We start from the raw sequence: 21,965 nt of genomic DNA, 5'->3' as shown, positions 1-21,965 counted from the left end.
GTGTTTTGGTTTTGATTTATTGTAAATGACTTCTCATTAGTCCCCCCATCAGAACCTCCTGGGCTCACCAGAGGGATGCAGCCCACACCCTAGTAGCACGAGTCAAGCACCATAAAGTACATAGTAAACAAAGTCCTCTTTGTCACTAAGTAAAATCACTCTCAGGTGATTTCAGGTTTTCTCATTAAAAGACTAAAAAATCTGAAGAACTTTTACAGCCACATAAAGGAACTCCCAATGACAAGATCACAAAATAGAATGTAATGTTGTGTAATTTCATTAACGTAATGCAATCTCATTAAAGTAGTAAGCTGTACCTGAATGCAATGTAATTTAGGTCAAGAAATGCATTGGATCAAGCATAAACTGTTGTTATACAACCATTTTATGGTATTTCGTTATACCACATTGCAACACTTAAAATGTACTGCCTTGTGTTTTTGATTGCAAACTGATTTATTTGAATCCTGTAGTTGGAGGCTATGAAAACTGCACAGTCACTTTGCTTTTGCATGAAATAAAATATCAGTTCAAAGGGATGATCTTATGCATACTGATAACAAGCCTTCCCTCCTCTGTGTTTATTCTTCACACAGTCAGCCACACACTGCGTGCTAAATGGCCGACAGTCCTGTAATCCACAGCAGTGGCAGCCCATAATCCCGACTGATCAAAGGTTGAGATTACCAAAGAAGTGGGAGGGGCAGAGCTGCAGATAGGCGGAAAGAGAGAGATGCTGAGCTCAGACATGACAGAGGAGATGCAAGCTGGGCTGGGATTGGTGCACACAAATAGCTGGCCAATCAGAGCACAGACAGAGGAAAATAACAAGGCAAGGGGAGAGCTGGTGAAAGAAGGAACGAGCGATGAAAAAGCGAGGGAGAAGGTGAAATCACAGCAGCACAGAGGAGAGACCAAACCAGGAGGAGAGCAAGGATGAGTGGAGGAGAGAGAGGAGAGCAGTGAGGTCCCCAGAGAGGCAGAGGAGAGGAGATGAGCAGGGAGAGCAGCCAGCACTGAGAACATCCATCAGCTCGGGCAGCCATGCTCTGAGCCCTGGAGCTGCAGGGCTACACAGACACGGCTCAGGCCCACCACCAGGCCTACCTCAGCCCCCATCCTCCACCAGGGCCAGGATAGAAGAAGATTCCCCTCACATCAGCTGTGCATCAGAGCCATGAGGACAGCCAGGAAAGGCAGCGTGGAGATGCCTGCCTTCATGCGGCAGCTGGTGAAAGAGACAGAGAAGAGGGTCAGTTCTTTCTTCAAGGGGGGGCGTGGAGGAGCAGCAGAAGGGGAACATCCAGGGGAGGGGGAGAAGGAGGAGGTCATCCCCAGCCCTTACCTAGACAGGCCTGTCCTGGACAAACTGGCAGAGGAGGGCTGTGCTCGCTGGGGTCTCACCTACGCCCTGGGGAGCATGCAGGGCTGGAGGGCCAACATGGAGGACTTCCACAACTGTGTTCCACAGCTGGGAGGAGAGCTGGCTGACTGGAGCTTCTTCGCCGTGTTCGATGGCCATGCAGGAAGCACAGTAGCACAGTACTGCTCCCAGCACCTTCTGGGTCACATATTGGCCACAGGTGAAAGAGAGATGCATGAATGAAACATAAAAGATGTCATCAAGGATTTGTAGAGTTGCTTGCGTGAGGTGTTTTATAGTCATTGTAACTGACTGAAATTAATATTGATGCCATTTTATGACCTACAAACGCAGACAAGTCCATCAGCAAGAGGATTGATTATTTCAGCTAATGAAACTGCTAACACAGGGTGGGTGTCAGACGAGGCAATTAACAGCAGGCTGCTGAAACAGCCGTTAACATTTCTACAAGCCAAAGATTGACTCTGAAATCTTGTTAGGTATTTAAAATGAAGAAGATTCCTTTTTTTGTCAGAAATCACAGCCTACATTTGTACAGGAAGAGATCAGCAAAGAGATGAGACTTATACTTTTCCCAGAGTAGACTACAAAAACTAGACAACCTGAAAGTTTCTTACAGGACCTTTTTTATAATTGAAAGAGTTTTTGTGTAAGAAATTCCTTTCACTAGTGATTACTTCATTGTTTTGTCCAAATATGTTTTTATTTTGTGATTTTGTTTGCTGCTGGATGCAAAAAGTGTCTGTTTTTGCACACAGGGGGATTGAGCCCAGAGGACGACCCTGAAAAAGTAAAAGGAGCCATCATCGAAGGCTTCCTGCAGACAGACAAGCACCTGCATTCAGTGGCACGTCGAGAAGGCTGGGAGAGAGGCGGCACCACTGTGGTGGCCACTCTCATCTCACCGTATTATATCTACTTCGCCAACTGTGGTGACTCAAGGGCTATGCTGTGCAGGTCTGGGCAGGTGTGCTACTCCACTGAGGACCACAAACCTTACAGCCCTCTGGAGAAGGAGCGAATAGAGAGTGCCGGTGGCTCAGTGACTCTCCAAAGGATCAACGGCTCCCTGGCTGTGTCCCGTGCTCTAGGGGACTTCAGCTACAAGGGGGCTGAAAACCGGACGCCCAGCCAGCAAATGGTGTCACCGGAGCCAGAGGTGTGTGTGGTGGAGCGCTCACCGGCTGATGAGTTCCTGGTGCTGGCCTGCGACGGAGTGTGGGACACCATTAGCAATGAGGAGCTGTGCGCCTTCATCCACAACCGCCTGCGTGTCTGCACCGATCTGAGAGATGTCTGCACCCAAGTCATCGACCTCTGTCTCTATAAGGTTAGAGTCTGCTTTCAAAAACCAGTGAAAATATTATTTAATCCTTTTTCATTGAAAACTGCCCCTGCCCCTTTTGGGTTCCCAAATACTTGTTTAAGTGGAAAATTTGTTTAACTGATATGAACAAAAACACAATTTCACAGTAAATCTGTGTTACATCATTTTCCCATGGGCTTGGATTTCATGTCACAATTTAAGGAATTAACATAATCCCTTTTAGTGTGACTCTGTAGACTTGATGTGGCTCGACGTGAATGCTGCTGGGGTCATTTCACTTCTGAGGAAAGATCTCTCCTTTTTGCTGATAACTCAGGGGCTGCGTCAGTTCAGTCAATGCTACACACACTTTTTCATCTTTATCAGTGTTCTCCAAGTGGTTGTGTCTTTTACCGTGTACTTACAGTCCAGTCACAACTTGCCCAAAATCTTGTTTTTCAATCATTGATATAATGTGATATGATTGTTTTTACATAAGGAACCTTTAGGGAAGAGGTTATATGAGTGTTACATCACATATAGGCAAGGTGATGGGAAATTTACAGACAGCTGTAGAAAACACACTTACACCTACACACTTACTCAGTGCACATCTTACCCAGAGGTCTTCTTCATGATAATAACAGGTGATGCCACTTTTTCTGGTCAAATTGTTGTGATTTGACAATTTATTGGGAACTTTGTAATTGTTCTTTTTTCTTACCTTGCAAAGCCGATGGATGGACCAGATTCCATATCTGTCATCAGGCACATCCAGTGCTGGAATGAGAAGAAAATGTGGCCTTGTTCTTTTTTGGTGCAAACCAGCCCTTAACCCCTTATTGACATGACAAAACTGTTCCTTTTTCCCTTTTTTCGGTCTACTATTAAACAGAAATATCTGCCATAGAAAAACAAATAAACTGAAATATAACGTTTTTGTCTCCATGTGGACAAGACCTAAGTCAGTGCAGGCCTGAGCTCTGACAAACCCAGAGAATAGGCCCCCATTTGTGATTTATGGATGATATCAATGCATGTGTTGGATCAGTAGCATTGGTGCTAGCATCCTGGCTAACACACTATGGAGCTACAATATTATTGGGTACTGATGTTAGAATTATTAAGACATGCTACTTTCAAACACATTTTTTTCCACTTCGTTTTGGCACTTTTAACCATTTTTTTGTTTTTCATCCAATTTTCCCAATTATTTTTCCTACTTTAAAGGTGCAGTGTGTAATATCTAGCCTATTAGCATTTAGCTGAACAAACTTGGTAAAATAAAGCAAAACATTTCTAAGACGGTCTATCTAAATAAGTGTTTAGTCAACTAAATTCAAAAATTTGCTATTTTGAAAAAAACAACTCAGAATAAACCTTTAATTCATACATAGGGAGGGTCCCCTCCATGGATGCCGCCATCTTGGATTTTTACATGTTTCCATGGTAACATAGAGGAAAAAAAGAAAAAAAAAAGATAAATAAATATTGTATTGTATTCACATTACAGATACACATTAAATTCAACTGTTTGCCACAGTTTCCCGCAGGGAAATACAATCTAGAACCCACTTCTAGATATTGATATTTAGTTTTACACACTGCACCTTTAAACCAACTTTTGCTGTTTTTTCTTAGTATATATTGTGCTATTTAATTTTACACCTTTAAACCCATTTTGCTCTATAAGCCCATTTTTGTCACTTTTTGCCACTTTGAACCAAGTATTTGCCCTTTTCACCAATTTCATCTTAGCAACTTTTTAAAATCAATTTTTTCACTTATTTTGCCATCTGTCCATTTTGCAACTTCTTTTTACCAAATTTAACCAATTTTTTGCCCAATTTGTGGCACATTTTTTCTACTCGTCCATTTTTGCCATTTGTTTTTGATACTTTTAACACATTTTTGCAATTTTTTGCCCAATATGACCCCTTCTTTTTACTACATATAACCATTTTTGTCACTTTTCTGCGACTTGTCACCCATTTTTCCTCTTTTATTGCCACTAGTTTGTTTTTTTTTTTTGACTCTTTTCCCAGTTATTTTATTATTTTTCATTAAAGTTTCTTCTACTTTATTTACCCTCACATTCTTGCACATTAGTGCTTTGCTCTGAATTCCAACATTACCTTCCTTATCACTTACATCAGTGTGTCCATCCACATTGTTAACATTACCAATTTGGGCTGAATGATTTGGGAAAATAATCTAATTGCGTTTTTTTTTTTCTAACCCAATATTGCAATTGCAGTTTAATACGCAATTATTTCTAAAGTTCCTCATCTCATGTATTTTCCAACAAAAACAAAGATAACTCATTCAAAACTATAGCTACAAAATATTAGAACAAACTAAATTGCAAATTGGATATAAACTGTTGTATTAAAGAAAAACATTTAAAAAATTAAGCAAATCTGATTTTTTTGTACACCATCCCAAAATTTTACATTTTAAAGTAGTATTTTGACACAAATTTTAGGTAAAAGAAATTTTGCATCTTCTGCGATTTGAAAATTGTGATATTGCGATTTAATCTAATTTGCGATTAATTGCCCGGCCCTATTACCAATAAGAAGGTAATCCTGTTTTAAGACAGGGGTTCACATTTTGAAAAGGGCTAAATTTACATGAGAGTCTTGAATATAAGGACAAACAGCAAAGTTGTGTGCTGAAAGTAACTAAAGTTATATTGCTAAAATTATCATTAAGCTTTATGCAAATGCTCATATGGAGTGTAGGTCCAACCAACAATGAAAACACTGCTCTGACTTCTGTTCATAGCTCATCTCAGTTGCTGGTCACTGTTCATGACATGATAGTGTGACAGACCACCTTAAAATAGACTGCAGAGGTGTCAGAACAGGTTATATGGGATTATTCTGAGTCCAATGAGGACTCATTTCAGCCACTCTCACTCTGAGTGTCACACGGATGAAGGTTGATATTCAAGAACACATAATTGCTCATTGTACCGTTCTTATGAGCTGCATAGAGAATAGCTTCAGACCAAAGATAGAGACTAATTATTTTATTGCAGCAAGCCCACAATGTCATAGCTGGTAGAATTAAGGAGGTTTTGTGGAGAATACTTTTATACAAGAAATCCAAAACCCATCAGTTCAGTTAGTGAACTGAACATTATTTAATAAAGCATATTCCCATGTTACTCCATGTCCTGTTTTATAGTTAGGATCCACAGAGTCTCAGGAAGAGAGGAGAGTCAGGAGTGAAGAATTGTTGTTTATTGTTTATCTTGAGTCTCATCAGAGCACACCAGGATAAACACGGGCCACACGTGCACACTCCCCACTGTTTGGCTATCATGTCTATCATGCCCCTGTTACATAACTGGGCTTCAGCCACAATGACCTCAAACTGTCACAGCTTCTTCCACACTCCACTTACTTCTTCCTGCTCTGCTGCGTCTATGTGACAGAGCTGGAGGTGAAAATGATCTATTTCTAAATCTGCTCGCCCAGGATGAAATAATGTTTGCTGTGCTGACATTTGTAAGGTCAGCCATCATTACTCACCTCTGCTGACGCTGTTCTGCTCTGCAGGGCAGCCTGGACAACATCAGCATCATCCTGCTATGTTTCCCTGGAGCCCCCCAGCTGTCAGCTGAGGCATTACACCAGGAAGCAGAGCTGGAGGACCTGCTGGAGTCCAAAGTAGCAGGTATGTGGATAAAGATGACACACAAGGAGTATAGGGGGGTAATGTACTGTCATCACAAGCACTTGGACACCCTGTTGTATAAATGTTTGATGACAAAATAATGACATTTTTTTATAATTTAAGTTTCGTTTTTGACACATCTGTCTTCAGATACTTATAAATAAGGCTGGCAGCTTTATGATGTTTTTTCACCAACTGCATGTGATGTGACCATGAAAAGACATCATGCATGTACACTGCTTAACAAATTTATTAGACCACCTGTCATATTTGTCTCAGAGACCATCCAGCATCATGAAGTGCTTCAATGCGGACTCTTTCATTTTCAGTGAGCTCTCCACGTTCTACCATTTTGAACAGGAATGAGGAATTTCAAACTGAATTCACCTTTTTATATCCAAATTTGAGCCGGCTCACTGGGTTTCTCTGAGAAGTCAGAAATTAATCAAGCATAACATTCAACCACTAAACTCATTTTTCTGTTCAGGAATGCAAGTAAATAACTATAATTTGACATATTAATCAATAAATATTAATGTGCTTTACTATCTTTTCAGTTTTTTTGTAAATCAGTAAATGTGAAAATTCATGGATAACAATAATAATTATATTTTAGCATTAAAAATATCATTTGGGTTAAAGAGCTTCTACATATTGGTGTATTAACCATTGCAGAAACATAAAAAATGATTTTGGTTTTACCAATTGTTACCAATGCTGTTAATTTAGGGCAGCTGTTGCATAAACCTTACTTTGGGTGGTGGTCTAATAATTTTTTTAAGCACTGTATGTCTTCATTTAGTAAATATTTTCTGGAATACCAAATCTTTATTCATCCACCGCTAAATTAGACACTAAAAAGATCATTGTTTAGCCCAGTTAAAAAGATGTTTTCCAAATACTTAAGTTCTCTACTGTTGTGTCAGAGCAACATCAAACTTAATTATATGAACTTATCACAAAAAGTAAGGACATTTGTTTTTGGTAGATTATTTCTTTCTTGTTCGATGCTTCTTGACAATAAATCTTACACTGTTGGAAAGCATGTTTTTTTCCCTTTTAAATGGTGCCATATTTGTAAGGAACATGCATTTGTGGGATGAGCAGCAGAGCTGAGTATGTGGGTTGTGCCCATGAAAAAAGTGCCAGATCTTCTCTACCAATTCCAAACATCTTATTCTGCCACTGACTCTTTTTTGGTTGATTGGACATTGAAGTCTGAAGAAACAAGACATATTGGCTATTTAACAATTAATTTGACAAACAGGAGCCTCAGTTGCATGTGGAACAACCATACACAGCCACATCAGCCTGGCTACTCCCCTTTATGTTGGTCACCAGCCTGGTCACACACTACTGTGCCAGCATTTGCTGCAATTCTGCCAATGTGGGTGTGCTGGTCACTCTGGTAAGCTGACGCTGATCCTTCAAGTGTCCAGTGGGGTTGAGGTCAGGACTGCTGGCAGGCCATTCCATCCTCTCCATTCCCAAATTCTGGAGGTAGTCTCTGATAAACCCTGTTCTGCGAGGGCGAACGTTGTCATCTTGGAGGAAGAGTTCGGTCCCTTCTGTAGATATATGGTATTGTCACTGGTTGCAGGATCTCATCTCGATATCTTTCTGCATCGAGATAGTTCTGCAGTGATGACAAGCCTTGTTTTTCCAGTGAGGGAGATGCCGCCCCACATGATCACACTGCCTCCACCAAAAATTACTATATCGGGGCAACAATCTGCATAGCATTCTCTGTGTCTCCATACTTTGATTCTGTAATCCAATTGCCATAGGCAGAATCTGTACCATCACTGAATATAATAGGTGCCAATCAGGCACCTGATTGGCAGCAGCTGGGGGTACCAGAAGCTCAAAACATAAGTCAATAGCAACAGCAAAATTAGGCATTAGAAGAGAAGACTTGGCATATTTTTCAAGGGTGCAACCCACTACTCAGCTGTGCTGCTCATCCCACAAATGCATGTTCCTTACAAATGTGGCACCATTTAAAAGGGAAATAAACAGGCTTTCCAACAGTATAAGAGTTATTGCCAAGGTTCACTGTTACAACAAAGAAGTTATCTAGTTATCCAAACACAAATGTCCTTACTTTTTGTGCTAATTTTAGTTTGACATCTTCAGAATGTCCAGCTAGACTGGTAAGAAATTACTGAGATGACTGGCTCATTGTCAGTTAGTTTGGTCACATCATAATAGAATTACTCAAATTGTTCTCTGAAGCTGTGTGCAAAGGTTCAAAGAATTGCCAGATACTTTTAAGCAGTGGTTCTCACTTCTTACTGAGGACATACATCCACGTATTTAATTTTTTATTCCACTTTGCTGTGGTAACATGTTAATTTATAACCTTGCAAAGCAGATGGATATGCCCGTTTCCTTATTTTTCACTGGTGAATCCATCTTGCAAAGCTCCCATCTGAACCGTTTGGGCCCGATTAGAAAGTGACAGGACCAATCAGCCACTAGGGGCAGTACTTTCAGGCACAGCCGAGTCGTGATGTATACGAGCAGCAGCAAGAGGACGGTGCAATTATGGAGGAAGAGCTTAGCGTGGATACTGTTAAAGCACCAGTTTTATCAGAACTTGATGAGATTTCTTTGTTAAAAGAAGAACAAAGAACAGCAGGGAGTTGTTTTCTTTTCAAACACGACAGAAGTCGAGTACTTTCATGTCTACAGTCGCCACGTTTCGCGTTATTCCTCGGTAGCTGTGCACACGCAGCTCGATAGCGGCTAAGTCACATGTTTTGTTGCTCTGATTGGCCCGAAGAGATATGACAGACAGAACGGTTATCCATTCACACTCCGAGTTTTTTTCAAAGCCTCTGCCTTTTCCCAAACATTTCCTATTGAAGCTTTCCCAGATCGATGTGTGAACCAAACCCATCCATTTCAGGTTAGTTAATTTAGGTACTTTACTCATGATTTCAACTTCTTTATCAATTTATCTTAGGATAACAAGGCATGCTTTCCCATGATAATTAATCTGTCCATTTTTTAAAATCTCTAGCAAACAGTTAAAATGTGTATGATATCATGGGAAACTGAGTGAAATGTTTGAAACTAAAAAGTTGTGTAACAAAAATCTCTTCTTGTCTCCTTTTAACAGTCAAATATATCACACATCAAGAATCTTTGCCATGAAAAATGAAAGAAAAAACTGCTTAGACTGTGTGCAGCTGAATACTTTGTCTGACACAAACCTACTGGCAGCTGTCAGTCATTTAAATAAACTATATCAATCAATCTTGTGCCTGATGGTCTCTTTTACCTTTGAGGGTCATATAGAAACATCAGTATTAATTTCACTCTATTTCATAAACAGACTAAAACCTCTCACTGTAGCTTTAAACATGATTAAAGGTTTTATTTTAATATCTAATAGAGATTTATGAAGAGCTGTGTGCCAGAGGGGAGGACCCTGACCTGCTGTCCGTCCTCACAGTCCTTGCATCCACTGTCATCCCTGGATTACCACCAGGGGGCGGCATACAGAGCAAGTAAGAGACAAAATGATTATTTAATGGGTTGTATAGCCACTCTGTAATGTAACTGACACGATGGCTCTTCTATCTATTACAGGAGGAACTGCATCATTTCTGCTTACTACCAACAGAGAGAGACGCACAAGCCCACAGTACCAAATGTGAGTGAAAACTAAACATAAATGCCATGCTAACTGTTAAATGTTGTCGCCGCAACTAGAAAATTTATATTGATCATAATTTTCCTTCTGACATGTCTGTAAAGGGCCTGGGAGGATCCTGATCAGGTCAGCTGTGTTTTTGTCTCCAAGGAGCCATGGCGGGGCTGTAATTAATGTCAATATTAAACTGTTTTCTTCGTGTGCAATTTAACAAAAAGGGAAATTACTAACAGACAAGGGTGTTTGTTTACATCATGCCAGCAAGCAGCATCTTGTTGTGATGAATACAATGCAAAAATGATCTAATTAAAGCCTGTTACATTTTATATTTATATAATAAGGACATTTTGTAAAACTTACTCAGAGATACAGATCCAGCAACAAACGTCTGCCTCATATTCAGTGAACGGATAAAACAGACGATCATGTCAATGAAAGTCTGCCAGATTAAAACAAACTACTGTGAAATTGTACTTTATTGTTGGATAAATAAGGAATATTGGTGTATAAATATATATATATATAGTGTTATATTTTAAAGATGATAAGAATAAGTATATAAGGGTAGAGTATAAGAGTTATTTCATGATTTTGATGATTAAAATTTGTCTCTCCTATCCAGGAGGGACTTATGTGTCAGTGCTAGCCCAAAGCTAGCATGTAGCGAACATATAAAGTATATATCTGCCTGGTTAAAACAGGGAGTGCTAACAGTGCTAACAGCTGGTCAGCTGATGGGAGCACAAATGTTTCTTTTTTTCCATGTGGTGACAAGCAAATAAGCACTAATTATTCTAGACTCAAAGTCCAGAAAAAATACATTTCACACAACACATAAACTCTTTTTGAAGATTTTAAAGAGCTTGTTAAAGTGTAGAATAAGATTGACTTGGTTTGATTGATGCTTGAAAAATTAGGTAATATGTTTGAAAAAGAACTGAAAAGCACGTTTTTGAGTTGTGACCAAAAAATCAACTCCATCTATCCAAAATTGGCAAAAAAATACCCTAAGATTGTTATTTATTGACCAATTTGACATACACACTGTTAGTTCTACACATATACATTTTTCTTTGTATAGCTAGCATATTTCTTAAGACTTTCTTCAACAAAGTACATGTGAAATGTGTTTTTTCCATACGTTGGATGATGTACTGTGATGCCTTATTCGTGTTTTGTATTGTTTAGAAAACAAACACCAATGGAGAGGTTCAGTTTCAGAACAGGACATTACATCTGAATTATTACATTATTTCAGTGAGTCGTTTCCTGTGTACAGACATTACATGTTAAGTCATGATTGTCCCAAACCTAATAAAGAATATTTGACTGAAAACTTGTCATATTTCTTCTCACACTGGCAACTAAGGTAGGGGATATTCTTTTCTCTCTATTGCTGTGAATGTACTAAGAGTGAGGAAATGAATCAGGTAGGTCCAGAAGCTTGGAGTGGACAAGCATTTCAACATTATACAGACACAAATATTCAGCCCCGTGACTGTTAAACCAACAGGGATGGGAATGACATTATATTCAAGCACATGTACTTTGATATGGAGTCTGAGTTTTATACTGTGGGTGTCATACAGACCAGGCAATTAACAGGATTCATCAGACCTGCAAAGCACTTTGGACATTCCATAAAATAATTATATATGATATTCATTCATTAGTAAAAATGTAAAAAACATGCACACCTATCAATAATATGTCATAACATTGATCATTTTTGCTGATCTAATGACACAAAGATAGTACCAAATGAAGAGTCGGATCATCTTGCTGAGCTGAGCCAAATGATCTGGATCACTAAAAACAGGTTCAACTGCTGATTCTAGTAAACTAAATTTGAGATGATACATTAATAAAAAATTTTGTATTCATTCAAACTAATAAACAAAAACCTTTCTTGAAAACAAATGTTTTGTTTTGTTAACAGTTCTTTGTTTCCTCTTCACCCATGGACAAACCAGAATAAAACCAGGGACCTTAAGCTGAAAGCAGCAGTGGTACAACTGTTATCTTACTTTCATCTTTATATTTGGGTTATGTTTATTATAAGAAATATCCTTCTTACTCATATTCTTAATTTTAGTTCAGTCAGTTTTATTTTTTGGATAAAGTCTCAGGAGTTTTAATGACAAACCAAATATTGACTCATAGGCCCTTTGCAGTCATGTGTGAATGTCTGATGGGGACAGGAAGTGAAGACAGTTAGGAATCAATGGCAATGGGAAAGTGAGTACATTCAAGCTCTAAATGGACCTGAGCAGTCTTGTACTGAGCTAAGAGGCTAGCTTTGACTCTTTAACAGCTTTTCTCCCTTGTTTGTTCATAAACATGCTTTCAATGGTAACAGTGTACCACTAACCAAAAATAAATTGTGGGATAAATTACAGAGTAATGATATCTTGGTCACGGACAAACCTGTTAAAAATAATGACTCCTTTATGCAAGACAGTCTTGCTGCAGACCAGAGATCTCCCTTGAAAGGAAACGTTAAAACTTTCAAAATGAAATTGGACCAAACTTCCAGTAAGGGTAGAGTAAACATTAAAGTTAGGGTTAGAATACCAAAAGATGAAAGTCAAAAAACCTGAACAGAAAAATATGATTACAAAACGTTTAATAAGGCCTAATTAACCATCAGCACACAGGAAAAAATTATTGTTCTCCACGAAAACATTGGTACACAGTTAGCTTAGCTCTTGTAGCTACATTAGCTGCGTAATCTACAAAGCTTACAAAACTACAGACAGCTGACATAGCTAATGTAGCTAAGACTAAAGCTAATGAAGCTATGTTAGCTTTGTAGAAAAGGTAGCTACATAGCTAATGTAGCTAAATCTAAGGCTAATTAAACTACTTAAGTTACATAGCTACATGGCTATATTATAAAGCTACATTAGCTGCGTGAGCTATGTAGGCAACATTGTTACATAACTAAGGTAGCTAAAGCTACAGCATGTTAAATTAAGCTACGTTTGCTGAGGATAGACCTGTTTCGCATGTAGTTTTGTGGTAGCGTGACTTAGCTTCATAAGCTTTAGCTTAATTTAATGGACAGAACAGACATCAGCCCTTTATTATTTATGAAATGCTGCTTAGTCTGTACTGTTTGCAATGTGGTTATTTTATGAATGTAACTGCCAGACTTTCTTTATAAGTTAAGTTGAATTTTAAAAAATATCTTAAAATGTTAAAGTTGTGGTCTGCAACTGCAAATGAGGATGAGAATAATGTGCAACAGTAACAGTTCTTAAAAAATGAGGCACGAATCATAGCTAAGTGGACATGGGGTCTGGTTATAAGATTGATGGTCTACAGTTACACCTCTCTCCTTTTACATAAACCAAAGGAGCTGGCTTTGAGAACAAGTTCCCTTTCTTATGCTTTGTTGTTAAACACTTTTAAAAAGTCAAACTGGTAACAAATGACGAGCCGTTTTGAAGCAACAAGACTGGCTTTTATTACTGAGCAGAGCCAAATCCCGATCTCTAAAAAGACACATTTCCAATTGCAATGAGTGAGACTGGACAGACATTGGCTGTGGAATCAAGAGCCATATAAGGGTTTACTGTGACATATCATGATTAACTGCACTGAAACTAGACTGCTTGGTTGAAAAAGACCATGCACCAGTGTTGTCTGATTCCACTCCTCCAGAAATTAGAGGTTTTTAATCCACATTTGCTGCTGTTTCTCTTCTTAAGCTTCTTGCAATTTTGCTTTAATGTGTTGCTAATTTCAGGACTAAAAGTGGCTCTTAATGGTTGTTTTCCCTCCAATTCCACTGGTTGGCACATCCTTGAACAGCACAAAATGTTGGCATTTTGATCTCTTTCTCTTTGTAGAGATCACTTTCTTAAAACTGACTGAAGAGAAATAACCAAAATGTACTTGTTATCACAGGAACACAGTAAAATGAAATGAGTTGACGTGTGTCCTATCAGGGCTTCTGTAAGCAGGGTTAAAAAAAAAAGGTTTTTGTCTGCAGAGACCTCTAAGGACGTAAGAATCATTTTGGAGATAACACAGAATGGATTAAAATGGCCTTTCTTGCATAGTAAAGGATCTCCTCCAGCTGGCCAAGGAGAACCTGAATGTTCTTCTCTGCTCTGTTGATAAGACAGCAACTTTCCGCACACCACTTGTTGACATAAGGACGTCCTCTTTGGTCCCAGTTTGATTAGATGTGCTCCATTGAAAACCCTAGATTAGAGCTCTTCCATGATTACTATGAATTTCAATGACCTGCATTGATGAAACACGATGGGCGACTTGTGAGCAATCAACAAATTAAAACATCTCTTTCTTAGTGCTATTGAGCACCTTGAGAAGCTCTGCTGAATACAAATAAGATCTCAGATATTTTATATATGCAGTTAGTAATTTAGGAGAAGACTGTAGATAATGTATTTAATCCTGCATGTTGTCTAGAACCAACTACCACTGCGCATACAGCCATGTTTATTGACAAAGTGTGCTGCTCTCTTAAATCAGCAGTTCCCCTTTAAGAGCTCCTTCACTGCTTCTTCCATCTGATTGCTTTTGTATGAGCCAATCACTTCAGGACATCAGACCCCTCTTCACAGTCATGTTGAATTCTTTAAACTGTGTTCGTCTTTTTGCTGTCTTTTTCTAAACAGAACAAAATGTGGTCATTATTTGATATCCCAAACCCTTTCCTGGGGTCTGCTGTTAGGTGCATAGACTTCCACTGAAAGCAGAAACTGCTAATTGGAGAAAACAGATTGGAAACAGTTTGCTTCTGTCATACTAAGAGGATGAATTATTGGCTGACTCGAGTATATTGCTAAAGATGCTAAAGCAGTGTACACAAGAGTAACATCTGTTTGGTGCTACCTATCCACACTTGTCTCCTGTAGGCGATTATTCATAACAGCCAAAGCCCCCACCCCACCAGAGAATCCATTCTGATGTCTGTAGCTCTGCCGTGGACCCTGATGAGCTGTTTCACTGAGCTGCTTCTGCAGCAGCGCCAGAGAAACCTTATTAGACACCATGAATTCATTGACAGAGATCATCTCTCCTGACATACGACGGCCAACGCAAACCCCATCATTCCCTGCTCCTGCCTCCGTCTCACTGTCACACACGGTCTCCACAGAGCCCTCGGTGTAGCGGTTTCGTCCTGGGGGGCAGTGGGAGGAGATAGGCTGTACAGTGTTGCGTTTTAAGCGTTTCTGTCTGAGGTGTGCAGGCAAACGTCTCTGGTTGTGTTTTTTCTTGTGGAGGCATGGGCAGCAGATCCTCCAGCAGCCCTGAGCAGAGCAGGAGCAAGTCTGATGTTGACTTGGGCAAACCAGTTTACCAACAATCCAGTTGAGAGTCTGCTTTATGATAATAGAAATGACATTGAAAAGGGAGTAGATACAGCACACCCCCATTAAAATGAAAAGGCAGTTCCCGAGGCGGTATGCCTCCTGAGACTCATACTGCTGCCTCTGACTGCTCACTAGGTCACCGAAACCGATGGTGCTGAAGGCCACAAAACAGAAGTAGAGAGAGTCCACGTAGCTCCAGTTCTCCATGGAGCTGTACAGCGTTGAGGCGCTGCATGCGATCACTATCGATGCCACACCCAGGATCAGCATCACATAATAGACTGATGGCTTCCAGCCTTCGAGACTGTCCTCCTCGCCGGATGATTCCTTCCTGTTTGACACCACCCCGACGCCAGCACACCTCAGCCGGCGCTCATGACACCAGCGCATAATGTAAGCTAGCATGGTGATGATCCTCTCTAAGAATAGGTTGAAGAAGAGGATGGTGGCAGCACAACCAATGAGACCGTAAAAGATTAAGAATATTTTTCCAGCTATGGTGGCTGGTGTGGTCATGCCAAAGCCTGGAGATGGAAAGGTTAAAGGGTCAAGGTCAATATTTTGGAATCAATTACTTGTAAAAGGATTGAAAGAACTTATCAAATTAGCACATCAGAAAACAAAACAAGCTTTAACACTTACCTATAGTGGAGACGACTGTGCCCACAAAGTAGAAAGCTCCAGAAAAGTCCCAGCGAGGCCTCAGAGTGTCCACTCTGATCCCAGCTCCATTCGCCTCCTCATACTGCCTGAGCAGCGTCTGCAGGGCGCCCAGGTTCACCCTGTATCTCTGGGTAAAGTTATCCAGCTGCTGTTTCCAGAGACGGCGGGCTTTCAGCTCGAAGGGGTGCTCCAGGGCAGAGAAGATGGCCGCCCCGCACAGCAAGTAGAGCAGGATGAGCCCGGCCAGCAGGCAGAAACGGGCGTTGTCTTCGTTCATGGGCGCCCGTGGGCAGCAGCAGCTGGCTGCAGCTCTCCTCTGAGCCATCACGGATGCACCGTTGCAACAACATGCACTACAACTACAACTGCCTATCACACACTTAGATAATCTTCATTCATCATCCCCTACAACAGACATGCACTGTGTAAACAACGCACTTCAAGATCAGATGCACAGAACATTAGGCTTTCTTACAAAACTAAAAAAAACCTTTGAAGAAGGACCATTTAGTAGAAGTTTTGCAGCTGAAGATATTGTATCCTGTAACAAAAGAGATCAAATATATCTAAGAGACATGTTTAGTCAAATGCATGCAAAACTGTAAGGTTATAACTTTAATTTTTTTCCATAGAAACTGATGTTAGCCTGAAATGTACTGAGCTTTGGTAGTGATTAAAAAATGTTATCTCTTGAAAACATGTAAGACAAAAAAAGCTCATGCTTTTCAAATGCATGCTCATGAGCAGTTAAAGTTAGATTTATTTAAAAATGATATACTACCTGGTCTTGTCTTGTGAGCAGTGTCTGTTCTCGGAGCGCTGTAGTTCAGCTGCTCCCCTCCCATGGGTCTGCTTAACAATGACCAGTCAGAGTGAGAGGAAGCCTCTTGAGGGTTTTTTTTTTTTCAAACTGAGAGGCTGTCTGATGTTTCATCGGTCACACACTGACATCATCATTGCCAACCCACCCCCTCTGCCTTTGAGCACACCCTGACTCCTGCAGCCATCTCCTCTGCATTTCTTCTATCTAAACCTTAATTAAAACCTAATTTTACTCCACATTCAAAAGCAACAAGTGAAACAAGTTTATTTAGTATTATTGAACTTTTAATAGCCACATTAAAATCCTGGTTGAATTAAAGCTTTCACCTTGGTGTTGTACAGATGTTTACTAAAGAGGTTCACAGTAATATTTCTAAGGCTTACTATCCCGTCTTTATTACCACAGATGTACCCATGAGCAGGGAACTCTCACCCAGACTATCTCCAGTGGGCTTTATTTCTCAGAAGCCATCATCAGATCAGACTGTGTTTGTACTCTCAGCTCACCTCAGAGGGCTTTTTGTTGTTGGTGCAGACTGTGTGGGAGGATTTGTTGAGCATGACTTTCACTCTCTTGGTCTGCTCATCCCTTTAATCTCATGAGGGGCTGCAGGTAAGGGCAGGGGTTTCCTCTGCCTGCCGTCTGATGGCTGAGTGACAGGAGCCGACAGGTGTAGAGGACACATCTGCCTTCATCTCACCAGTCAGCCCGGCATCAGGTGTTGAACTTTAGACTGTGTTTATTATTGGGATTGTTCTGATCTAGTTTAGAGACAAGCATATCCATCACTTTAGCAGTTAATGAATGTGAATTGTTATGTAGTTGGCTTCATCACGACAGTTGGCTTGAATGAATATATTTATTTTCTGAATAATTGAACAGTAAATTTGACAATAACAGAAAGGCCCAGCAAACATGCACCAATACATTTATTTACCTTTCTTTTCAGCGTCATTATCCAAAGATAAAAAGATGTCCAAGTCAAAATCTTGATTTTTTTTGTTGTTGTTTTTCTAATGGTAGGAATATGAAGCAAAATCAAATGTATGGTTGTAAATTAACTTTGGGTTTGTGTATGACAATAACTGTGCTGTTTTTGACACAGTTGACCACATAAATGCTTGACAGTCTCCCAACGACAGTCTGCAAACAAGCTCTGATGTCCACTCTCACGGACCGTTCATCTGAGGTGCCATATAGCTCAGAATGGAACGAACGCTAAAACTCTAAATAAAGTCAAACTAAACTGTACGGTTAGAGTGGGACTTAAGGTAAGGGTTAGGATACCAAAAGTTAAAGGTTTAAAACCTGACCTGCAAAACCTAATTACAAAATGTTTATAAAGCTGAGTAAACAGTCTGCTTACAGGAAAAAAGCACAGCAAGTGTAGCTATCGTACAGTAGCTACTTAGCTAAAGTAGTCTAAGCTCAGCTCACAAAGCTGTTACATAAGCTACATATCTACATTAACAATGCAACTAAGCTAGCTTTAGCTACATTTGCTTAAACTCATGTTGCTAAAGCTCATGTTGCTAATGCTAACATAGCTACAGATAAAAGATACCCAAAGCCAAGATCACAAAGCAGCTATTTAAGCTACATAGATATGCTATCTACATAGCAACATTACATTAAGCTAAGTTTGCTAGAAATCATGTTGCTAAAGCTCATGTTGCTAATGCTAACTTAGCTGTGGATAAAAACGTAGTCAAAGCTAATCTCACAAAGAAGCTATTTAAGCTATATAGCTATGTTTGCTAAAGTTCATATTGCTAGCTCATGTTGCTAATGCTAACTCAGCTGTAGATAAAATTGTAGTCGAAGCTAATCTTACAAAGAAGCTATTTAAGCTATATAGATATGTTATCTACATAGCAACGTTAGCTTTAGCTATGTTTGCTAAAGTTCATGTTGCTAATGCTAACTTAGCTATACATAAAAACATAGCTAAAGCTAAACTCACAAAGCAGCTATCTAAGCCGCATAGTTATGCACACAAATACGTTAGCTTAAGCTATGCTTTCTTATGCTTTCATTGCTAAATCTAATTTAGCTACATTGGTTTACATAGCAAAGTTAATGACATATGTATGTTAGCTAAAGCTAACAACACTAAAGAGAGCCACTGTTCATCTAACTACTTTTAAAACAGGTCCATACATAGCTTTAACCTGGATTAGATCTCTGACTTTCTGTGCAAAATTGGTTCACAAATATTGGAAAGGCAGGGATCTTTTTGTGTCAGATGATCACTATGACTCTGAGCATAGAAAGGTAGCATGTGGCATTCCCCAAAGATAAATTCTTGGTCCCATTCTTTTTAAAATCTATGCTATCACGTGTTTAGGTTCTACAATATCTTAACATCTCTTATCACAGATGATACGCAACTGTGCATCTCATGACTGCATTCCCCTGAGAAGGAATCAGTGAGTATCTGTGCCAGGATTTCTGACAGTTTTGTTTAAAAAAAAAACTGAAATACTTGTCTTTGACCCTAAAGAAGAAAGGTGTTTACCTTAACTGGGAGACACTTAAATCTACAAATCAAGCCAGAACCCCTACTGTAATCATAGACTCAAATTTGCATTTTGACAGCCACATGAAGACAGTTACAGAATCCACCAATTACCATCTTAAAAATACAGCAAGAATCAGAGTGATTCTGTCAGAGGAACCTGCCCGTGATTTATTTTTAAGGAATCTAGATTATTTTATTGATGTTTTCAATGACTGATTAAAAATCCATCAAACAGCTGAAGCTCATCCAGAACACTGCAGCCAGAGTGTTTTTTTCCACCAAGGAGGTAGAGCACATTATACCAGATCTTAGATCTCTACGCTGGTTTCCTTTGAGCCAAAGGATAGACTTGAAAATCCTGATTCTAGTATATAAAGCAGCAAATTAGCCTGACCTGAGATACCTACATATATGATCTCTTGTCCCTTATGTGGCATCCAGTCCACTCAGGTCCTCTGGTCTACAAACTGTTCCCAGAACCAGATCCAAGTAATACAAAGCAGCTCTTAGTTAACACACTTGTGGAACAAACTATCAGAGAACCTGAGGCTTTCTACATCTGTTTGCTCTTAAAAAGTACTAGTACTAGTAGATTCAAACTGATTTCACAGGTAAACCCCTTTTGCTATTTTTAAAGCACTGTAAAGCACTTTGAATAGAAATATGCAGTTCAAACTCCATCATGTATAATCCATAGATCCAAAATTGCAAAAGAATTAAATACAACTATAAAAGTACCTTCCTTTTGAAGTGTTAATACAACATTTGATATGCTGTTGACTAGAATATGTCGTTACTGTATTGCTTTACTTTGTCACAGGACATGTCAATCATGTTGCTGAAAATGTATACGTAATACCATTAGAAGAATTTTGTTTAAATCTCAAGTCAATCTTCATTTTATCAGTTTATTTTTGCTCAAAATTAGTCGAAAACACAAAGAAGAATTTCAGTGTTCTCAGTGTTAATTTTTTAATGACCTAAAAGCTCCTATGAGGAATTGTTTTAAGGGTAAATAAGCAGTCATAAATTAATACTGATGCTCCAGTCTGTATGAGGTTTAAAAGCAAATGAGACCATTAGAGGGAAAATGATTACTTTTCAATCAACCTTTTATTGCTGTCACCACTGTTAGACAAAGCAGCAACAGCACACGGCAGCAACAACATTTATAAAGTTTCTTTACTACAAAGAATTATTCTGTCAGATGTAGAAAATGAATGATGGAATTAATTTATCAGAAAACCCTTCTCACATGACATTGTCAGAGGATGCACATGTAGAAAAACCCAAATGTTTCTTAAACAGTAAACATCAAATAGAACCAACTTCTATGTACAAGAACACTGAAAAATTAAAGACACCTAATTTCATAAGGTGTCTGGAGTCCCCGGGAATAATAACTATGAACAATTTTGTACAAGAGTTAATGTCAAGGTGTGATGAAGGATAAATGATCATTCAAATGTGTAAACTTTAGCATTGCATTAACTGATCAGGAAACAGTAGGCTAATCTGTCATAACTTCATGAATTAGATCATAATGTAGACATACTGGGATGTGGTTATAGTACCATGTTGCTGAGAAACAATTCTATGGAAATAATGCAATTACAAATAATCTTGATCTCACAAATTGTGTCCCTTCAAATGAACTTGTATGAACTTGTACACTAGCTTCTTCATGAAGCTATTGTTAGCATGCTAGCACACTGACAGCACACAAAGTGCAGCTGAAGATGATGGGATTGTCATTTACTATTGTAAAAGATTCAAATGTGACCTGTTGCTTTTGCTTAGTAACATTAATACCAACTGCTAATAATGCCAAAGGCTAAATGGATAGCTGAGACCCTACTTTACTCGAATGTTAAAAAAATCATGGGAGTTTGAGAGGAAATGTCAAAAAATAGCACAATGTTTGTAAGACATTTTGTGATACTGAAATACAAATCAGTGTACTGACCTGCTAACACTGCTGTCCCTGTTTGTGCTGCTAGCATTGTTAAAACAATCCCTTTGTTTTAGGCCCTCTTTGACAGAAAGTACAAGTACAACTTTAAAATGAGTAAAAATAAATAAATCATAATTTAATAATTCACCAAATAATTTTTATATTGAATATAACAAATATATGTATTATATATATATTATACAGAACCACAAGTAACACCAAGAAAATAATGTCCTTTGCATGTACATCTAATGTGTGAACAGAGCTACACTAATATACAGATTTTTTTTTTTTTTAAACTAGGGCTGTCAGCAGTAATGCATTAATCATAATACGATTAAGGACTATAAATAGTGGATTATTTTTTTAATCACAGTAACAGCATGTTTTATGTCTGTTACAGCAGTGTTTCCCAACCATTTTTCTTTGGAGCCCCCCCTACACGCTCCACAGAAAAGCGGAGCCCACCTAGGACCCAAGAGAGAAAAAAAAAGTGACACATTGCTGTCAAATATCAACATAGATTTTAATTGTTCCACTGATAAAACCCTAAAAAAGGTCCATGCATACTTTTCTTAACAAAAGACCTTTGTATAAACTACTTTATAACTGCTTTATCAT

The 21,965-nt window shown here is 39.0% G+C and overlaps 2 protein-coding genes across 2 annotated transcripts; one reads left to right on the top strand and one right to left on the bottom strand.

The window, feature by feature from the left end:
- Positions 1–855: 855 nt before the first annotated feature.
- Positions 856–11,356, top strand: ppm1nb (protein phosphatase, Mg2+/Mn2+ dependent, 1Nb (putative)). Its single transcript, XM_041801583.1, has 6 exons — positions 856–1,583; positions 2,143–2,714; positions 6,257–6,374; positions 9,775–9,889; positions 9,972–10,035; positions 10,140–11,356. The coding sequence occupies exons 1-6, from the start codon at positions 1,178–1,180 to the stop codon at positions 10,155–10,157; spliced, it is 1,293 nt and encodes a 430-aa protein (XP_041657517.1). The 5' UTR covers positions 856–1,177; the 3' UTR covers positions 10,158–11,356.
- Positions 11,357–14,897: 3,541 nt separating this feature from the next.
- Positions 14,898–16,371, bottom strand: LOC121519310 (potassium channel subfamily K member 13). Its single transcript, XM_041802192.1, has 2 exons — positions 16,026–16,371; positions 14,898–15,907 (listed from the first exon to the last, which is right to left on the bottom strand). The coding sequence occupies exons 1-2, from the start codon at positions 16,369–16,371 to the stop codon at positions 14,898–14,900; spliced, it is 1,356 nt and encodes a 451-aa protein (XP_041658126.1).
- Between the last annotated feature and the right edge of the window lie 5,594 nt (positions 16,372–21,965).

This window comes from Cheilinus undulatus, linkage group 12 (assembly GCF_018320785.1).
Source record: "Cheilinus undulatus linkage group 12, ASM1832078v1, whole genome shotgun sequence".
In the NCBI taxonomy this organism is placed as follows: domain Eukaryota; kingdom Metazoa; phylum Chordata; class Actinopteri; order Labriformes; family Labridae; genus Cheilinus; species Cheilinus undulatus.
The sequence above is the reverse complement of the archived record's forward strand: the minus strand, read 5'-3'. Positions and strand labels throughout refer to the sequence as shown.